At 38.8% G+C, this 8,351-nt stretch overlaps 1 protein-coding gene across 1 annotated transcript; it reads right to left on the bottom strand.

Moving 5' to 3' along the window:
* Nucleotides 1–3,497: 3,497 nt before the first annotated feature.
* Nucleotides 3,498–6,281, bottom strand: LOC118369757 (homeobox protein HMX3-like). Its single transcript, XM_035754424.2, has 2 exons — nt 5,481–6,281; nt 3,498–5,088 (listed from the first exon to the last, which is right to left on the bottom strand). Exons 1-2 carry the CDS (start codon nt 5,767–5,769, stop codon nt 4,484–4,486), a joined length of 894 nt encoding a protein of 297 aa, XP_035610317.1. The 5' UTR covers nt 5,770–6,281; the 3' UTR covers nt 3,498–4,483.
* Between the last annotated feature and the right edge of the window lie 2,070 nt (nt 6,282–8,351).

Consider the following 8,351-nt stretch of genomic DNA (forward strand, 5'->3'; position numbering starts at 1 on the left):
TAAGTATAAACGTTGATTATGTTTCGATTTTCATTCAAGGATCTGAGCCCTGCTCCTTTTTTCAAATCGCAGAGAGAGCGAGAGAGAGGGTGTGTGTGGGAGGGGGTGGTCGAAGCGGTCGTAAGAGCAAAGCAGAGCGCGAGCCCTGGAGGTGTACAATTTATGTAATCTGAGGCTGGAAATGAATTGGGTAATTTATTGGAAAACAGAAAGTCAAGAAGATTGGATCAGTATAGCCTATCCAAGGGCTCCTATCCATCAAGTTCCAATTAACAACCTAACCATTGAGTTTTAATGGCTTTCCAATTTACTGCCCTGATAGACTCATCAATTCCTCGGGGAGAAATTAAGAAAATCGACCGCCCCTTGGCGTTTCGGTGTCATTCTTCACAGCAACTATATGTCAAATTAAAAACACAATTAAAATTTAAACTGTTCCAATCAGACGGTGCCCCGCAACCTATGTTTCACTTAATAGAACTTTGATGAAAATCTGATGCTTGCATTCAATCACGAAAGCAAATGGGATACTATTGTAAAGAAGATTTCCGTTTCCTAAAAAATATGTAAGTGTCAAGAATGTGTTGCATTGACGTGGTTCTGGGGTTTCTATAGGCCATAACAACATTCGATTCCCTAAAAACACGCCACTTCTATACAGCTACGACTTTTTCGTAGCAGGATAGCAGAACGTGCGCAGCAGTTTAGGATAATTAACATAGCAGGCTAGGGGAAAGGGTAAGGGTAGTTACAGAAAAGGGTTAGGGTTGTGGAAAATACTCCCCTAAACTGCTACGAAAAGTCACTTGAATCGGGGTGGCGTGTTTGTGGGGAGTCCCATTACAATCCCATACATGTCTAAACTGATTTTAGTAAGATGATCAAATGTGCCCAATTTGGCAGAGCATTCATCCAAACTTGGCAGCAAGCACTACACAAGACATCTCCTCATACATATCGGAGTTAGATAGATGGATTTGAAGCATCCGCTTCTCACCTATAGGCGTAGCCTATGTAAGAACATGTGAATTCATTTGCATTGGAAATGTGTATATATTTGAAATGATAAAAAGTATATTCATGTAATCTATGTATTGTTTATACATTACCACAAGCCTGCATACAATTGAAAATATCGAATATATGTTAAACTCAATTAACGTTTGCCTAGGCCTATATGAAGTAATGTAATTGCACCAAAATATCTCCACAGATATTCGCATGAATCACATGCGTGAACAGATGCCCAGGGTTTTAGGAAAGGGCTGAAAATACTTAAACTGTTGTCACTTGATCAAAATATAGGCCTAACTGGCACTATACCATTTGATGGGCCCTGTTTAAAATCAGCACTCAACTTTCTATTTTAATGTAATATATTGAGCCGCCTGCGGTTATGTCCATTGCCCCGTTCCTGCAAATGTACTTTATCCGATTTTTGCTCTCGCCCCTTCTCCTTTGCATAAAGATGTTCTACAAATGGACATTATCGAGTGGCAACTTTTTTCAATTTATGCGCGCAAATCAAGGTCAGGAGCGCAACCATAACTGCCCGTGAACAATGCCCTTATTTGTAACAATATTTTACAGACGTTTGCAGATCAATATCAGCGCGGGGAAGAACACCATATCAATCTATTAATTTTCTGTAATGGGTCCGTGATGAGTTTGCATGATATAATACGTCAATACATTAGTGATTATCAGACGATATTTGAATGCGCACTTTGTATAGTGGTGCGGTCAGCATAGAGTAGCTACTGATTTGTTTTCGATAACTGCATTAGAAACAAAAGCAGAACACGAGCTTTGAGGCAAAAAGAGTTGACTGGTTTCTACTCAGATGGGGGGAATCCTGAATAAAATGATAAAGTTCTCTTCAACAGTAATTACATACAGTCAACTCGTTGCATTTTGATATTGATATTATTCCACCTAACATTAGATAATACATTTGTGAACTATTTCGCAACTTTATAGGCTAATGTTATGTGTCATTTCAGCCAATTTATCTCGTCCAAAATAAATATAGGAATGAGCGACTGACAATAAACAGGTGAAACACGATTTAACAAAGTACATTTCCTTATGGATTCAAAGGAAAACGTCAGTCCACAAAATATCGTGGGCACAAAATGTGAAGGTTTGAGGAGGGAGTCTGCGTCAAGCGTTATCGTGCATAGCCTATTGGCTATCAAAACTTTTGAACTTCCTAAAATCTTTATGTGGGCCCATGGTGATCGAAATACTTAAGAAAACTTTTTCACAATATACCAAAGGTTTTCCACTCAACAAAAATGTAGCATATTTATTCGAGCATTTTCAATAGCTCCACGTCAGAAACATTCCACAGGTGAATTGTAGGCATGAGCACTACGGAGACATTGGCATTGGTGTGTGAATATTTGTTATTTTTTATTTCACCAGGTAGGCCAGTTGAGAACAAGTTCTCGCTTACAACTGCGACCTGGCATAGCCATGTATGAGACCAAACTAAACCCTTAGAAAATTAAACCGAATTGAGCAAACCCTAATTCTCTATCTATTGCTGATCCATGTGAAACTACATAGAAATAAACAATACAACTATTAGGTGAGAGAAGAAGGGCATATTTGGTGGGGTAATTAGCCTACACCCGTCTAGTGCACCATTACCGAAGACGGGCATAAAGGCTGCATCCACAAGTAATATGATTATTTTTGCTAAATTAAACGTATAGGTTTTTTAAAATTAAATGTTAAACATTAACCTATAAGGAGCTACGCATGCACATATGCACGCACTTACGCACATTTTTAGAATAGCCTAGAATTAGGCAATTAATTTTTCTCTTTTGAATAGACTACATTGCCCCATAATTTCGTCAAGATGGTGGCAATTACGCATCTAATTGACCGAGCCAAAATGTAAAACAACTTTTACAGTGCGTAACGGCAGGTTGATTACGCACCTGCTTATGTTCTTTATTCTCATAATAATTGATGGGACTCCCAAAATAAGAGCGTGGTTTTCGGGTAGGCCTATCTGTATTTAGTTCTGCAGTCAATATGGATGACAAATACAATCTGCACTATTAAGTAATACTCATAGCAAATAAAGAAGGGTTAGTGTGTGGGTTTAGCTAGTTTGTGAATCTGCGCCAATGTGTATGCACAATGCATCATGCATAATGTTGATTCATTCAAACTTAATCTATTGTCCTTATGCTACAGGCCTACTCACCACCTCCACCGTGTTTGTTCCAAGGATAATTGTTTCAATATACTGTATACAATATGCCTAGCATCTCAACTGAAATCATCTAATTCAGTCAACAACTGGTATGGCAGTGTGTCTCCGAAGAGTGTAGGACACGTGGTCTGCTCGAGACCAGTAGCACTTGTAATTAGATAGGCCCAGTCGAGCCTCTGTAAAGGGAATTGACGACGAATATCCTCTTCTTTGTATATGCCAGACGTATACTGATTTCATCTCACACACGACATGTTCATTTTGAAATGCACAACAATTATATTGGGTCTATAATAAAGGTTTATTTGTTAAGGTATGCTATTTATTTACATTATTTAACAATCAACCCTGTTCATGAAGACCTTTTGAAAGTCGACAATAGACTTTTGTTTGGTAGACAAACTGGCAAAAATATAACATTTCAGAATTGATGCCCTAGGCATAGATTGTATACTACACCCAACTACACCCAATTAGATTATTGAATACGCACTGATTCGACATATTTAAGAATGGAATAATCTCCATTTATTTCACAACAGAATTCAGCAATACAATATCAAAAAGTTTTTTTTTTCTGTACAAAGGAATAGCGTCAACAGGTAGCTCATTTCATTGACTCGATTAAATATATCCATATACATTTGTACATCATGTTATTGTTTCAAAAACACAAAAAGTAATGACATTCAATTCTTAATTGTGCTATAAGGACATTGTCGAGAAAGCAGAAATTAGAATCAGTACATCAAAACAATAAGCCTATAAGCTACAATTATATTGTACATAAAACAGCGTATCTTGATTGTCCCCTTTTAAAGCGCTTTGAGTAAAGAGTGTTGAGCCCGTTCGATATTCGATATTCCTAAATGGCTGAGAAAAGAGAAAACACAATGAAAACACCAGTTGGGGTCAAATGCTACGACCCCATGCGCTAGAATGCTATCATAAGACATTACATTAATTTGAAGGGGGAGAGTGGGAGGCAGACTTCCTGAAATGTATTTTGGGGCAGTGTTAACTCCGTAATATTAATTTTTAATAAGAACAATATGCTATTGGCGTGAAATTATGCCAGACAAAATGTAAACTTCACCCTAATATAAAAATGCACAATATCCTCTTTAACAGAAATTATAGGCCTATTTTTTTATTTGTATTTTCTTCTTTAGAAAAATATTGTTTTCGTTTGTCTTGTGTAATGTTCTGTAGGCCTACGAGTTAGGAATATAGATAACAACGTCTTGTTTTTCAAACAGGTCTGAGTAGTGGCACAGAGGTGACGATTGGGTGAGAGTAATAGAGATGGTGGGGGAAGGTAAGGAGCGACTGGCTCACAGGAACGTTGCTGGTTGCATTGCCAGTCTCTGAGGCAGAGTTCTCGTGGTAGAGGATGGGCACTCGCACTATCCTCTGTGCAGCGGCGTGGCTCAGATTGGCAGCCTCTAGTTCAGCGGCAAGCTGCCTCTTCCATTTATTTCTTCTGTTCTGGAACCAAATCTTTACCTGTGTCTCTGTCAGGTGCAATGACGCAGCCAATCCGGCCCTCTCGGTACTGCTCAAGTAGCGTTTCATGTCAAAGGTGGACTCAAGCTGAAACACCTGACTCCGAGAGAACACGGTGCGTGTTTTCTTTTTTCGACATGCTTTCTTTTCGTCACTGTCCTCGTTTTTCTTCCTGTCGTCTACCCCACTGTCTTTCTTTGTGTCCTCAGAATCACTCTCGTCTAGAACTATTTCATCGCCACTTTTGTTGTCCTCGTCTTCTTTGCCGTCTGGATCGGATTTGAGCACCAGGTCTGGCGAGTCGCGGTCCGTGCCTGAGGTTGGAGAAGAGTCTCTTGCCTTCTCGGCAACTAAAATAACGACAGGAAATATATATTGGTTATAAACGTGACTGCATGTTCAATGCCTCGTTGTTACTGGATATGCTTGAGCAAATAACAGTTGGCTATTATACCTTTGAGTTGAACATAACCTCGACGAGAAACTTACAATAATGACAAACAATGGCCTAGCTGAATGAAATGCTTATCATTAGTGACATAAAATACAAGACCCCCTAAAATTAGGATATGGATGTAGTTCAAGAATGATTATCCTTGTTTGAATGTCCTTTGACAGATGAAAGCTCAGCCCATAAAATCCATACCAATTTCCGCTATACATATTACGCACACATTATACGTTCTGATTAATCATGTAAAAGGTAAAGAAAGAGAAGACAATCAGAAGTGCATGGGCTTACCTTCCGTTCTATGTAGATGACTGGCTGCGCTGAGCGTGTAGGGATACCACCATGCTGAGGCTCGCTCCAGATAGTGCGCCGGTAAGGCAAACCTCTGTGTGGGTAACTCAAAGCGAGGAAAGTTAAAGTCCCCGACTTGGGATAGGGAAAAGCCCCCTTCAAACGCCGCCTTTGCCGAGGCGAAGAGGGGCTTCGGTTTGGATGGTTTACTATCACAGTTAAGTAAGTTCTTAATGAAGAAGGGAGAGTCTTTCACCGGAGTGCACGTCTCTTGCGCGGTCTCGGGCATTGCTGCTTGGAGGTTGTGGTCCGAATGCCGTAGACCACAAATGTAAGTGTTAAAAGACTGGAATTAACAAAGTCTCACTTAGAAAGAGGGATATTATAAACTGGTAGGACTAACTGTCCTTCTGTGCGATGTTTTAAATGCGAATATCTTCTTGATTACGCAGTTGATCGAGAACGTATAAAATAAATACAGATCAGAAAAGCAAATAGTCTTCAGAGAGGACAAAATAATATCAGTATTGCATCCAAGTCTTGTGCGTTCCTTTGTCAAAATGCAACTGTGTCCTCCGCGTCAGTCTGGCGCCGGATGCTAATGATGAAATAAAAATGTCATCCAAGTTAAATGCGGAAAGTATACGGCGATTGGGCACGTACAATGGCAAATGGGATTAAGGAAGAGATGGGAAGTAGAACGACGGGGAGAGAGACGGGCAGAGAGAGAGAGAGCGAGGTAGAGAGAGAGTGGGGGTGTAGGCTACACGATAACAACGAAGTCCACCCTCACTTTGCGCTTTGGTTGTAGGCTGTTACGCCCTTGTGTTGTTGGTCTTATAGAGTCAAATTAGGTAGCAAATGAGGACAGAGTTGTTAGCACAAAATGTTTGGCATAAACATCGATGAAAGTGCAATAAGCAAATTACTTTCATCGAGCACAGCCTATAGCCAATACCAGCAGAGTAGGCCAATATCATATTTTGTTGCACATGTTTGGGGAGATGAAAACATTATGGTGAATTAGAGGATTTTTTTGTTTGTGGTCTGATGTATAGTTATTGATAATATAACCTAGATTCCGGAAGAGCAATAATCATTTTCGGCATGCACTGTAAGCCTATGGATGTACGTTTTTTTTATAATGGTCATCATTTCACAACTCAAACACCAACATTATAGACGCTCATGTCCTCAGATGAAGATAGGCCTACAACAAAGTAGGATATTGTGTATTAGGGCACATTTGGTAAAACAATTAGATTATTTCCCAGTACACCTAGGCTAATAAATAAAATAACAATATATTTTCCCATAATAGTCCACAAGCAAACTAATATTGTGCAAAATATTTATATGTACTTATAGGGCCTATTCCTCTAATACAATTCATTCAACTCGGCTACGTTTCTATACTAGCTATTATAGTATCACAGATTAAGAAACAAACGTTCGTCATTACAAAACAGACAAGATAATTTCCCCCCAGGTGTCATGTTTTGACACAATTTAGGATGAATAAGTTAAATTAATGAAAAGAATGAGACTTTTCTCCCCATGGACTATTTGCCAAAATTCGATTGAAAAAGGTTGTAAATTATGTCCACATTATCACTTTTATAAAAGGTTTAATGTAGAAATAGCCTAATTAATATAATGTTGCAATCAAATTATTGTGAATTGGATTTGAATGTTTAATCACTTGCCTAACTCCAAATGTAGTTTAGTTGTATTTATTTGCATTGCTTATTGAGACACACAGGCTCGGGACGTTCAATAAAGGTAAACCATAAAACATTCAGTTTATGAATTTACCCCCTTAAATATTCAAATGAAACCCAGCGGTTTACTAAAAAAAAGTCATGCGTGTTTACTTTGTTTTTTTTAATCAGAGATCTGAACACGTGACAATTTTCTATGCCGATACATTTTGAAATTAATTCTGAAATGGTCTCAGAAACAGTCACCGTTGGCCAACTGTAAAATATGTCATTAATGAGAGATTGTAATCATATTTATTTTTATGGATTTCTAAAACATGCCGCTTTTTAAACTGTTTCTGTGACGAATATAGTCATCCATTTTTACCAAATCGATTTAGTAATTCCTTCCTCAGTCTTTGTAAATGTGGTATACCTATGTATATATTCACTCATTGAAATTAATTGACTTGTTAACTCATGTCCAGTGGTAGATGAATAACAAGAGGACAGCGTCCTCTGTGGGCAATGAAGGCTAAATGCAGGACCTTAATCACAGATGGAGACGAACAAGCACTAAAATACTTCTCAGCATGGGTATAGGCATAGCCACGGGAAGTAAGGCTGCAGCATCCCATGAAAAACCCGAGTTATTGGTCGATGTACCCTGTGTTGTAGGTCTACAGGGCTGTTGCTTGTGTGACCATGCCAACCAACCATAGTCACGAATGGTATAAATTACAGGATAAAGGCTGTATTGAGTGGCATGGAGATAATTTGTCCTGCATAGGTCTAAGGTGGTCTTACTTAATTAACACATGCTCATTTAGGCCTAAATGACGGCTCAAGTGGAGATATCCTGTGTCTATGTCATTACCATCTCGTATTACTTGTTTTTGATCGCAGGTAGCCTATTTGATGCCATCCATGACCTGATAGAAAATATATAGGCTTAGCTTATGTTCTAAGCACACCTTTGAAACGGGTTGTGGAATACCCAAACATTTTGTGCAAAGATGTCAGGACAAGACATAAATCTGCATGCAAAAAATGCAGCACAGGCCTATATATGGTATTTTCTAGAGCTCGATAAGGTAGAAAACAATAGGCCTATCCTGTGTTATTGAATATTATATTGTTGGCATTGTTGCACACCTGTGGCCAAATGGGC

This window comes from Oncorhynchus keta, chromosome 36 (genome assembly GCF_023373465.1).
Source record: "Oncorhynchus keta strain PuntledgeMale-10-30-2019 chromosome 36, Oket_V2, whole genome shotgun sequence".
In the NCBI taxonomy this organism is placed as follows: domain Eukaryota; kingdom Metazoa; phylum Chordata; class Actinopteri; order Salmoniformes; family Salmonidae; genus Oncorhynchus; species Oncorhynchus keta.

What these genes read in the sequence shown, in the direction of transcription:
- LOC118369757 (XM_035754424.2), bottom strand. Translation starts at nt 5,769, where the DNA reads ATGCCCGAGACCGCGCAAGAGACGTGCACTCCGGTGAAAGACTCTCCC. An exon ending in TCATCTACATAGAACGGAAG is followed by an intron (nt 5,089 to 5,480) that starts GTAAGCCCATGC and finishes TCGTTATTTTAG; the next exon opens with TTGCCGAGAAGGCAAGAGAC.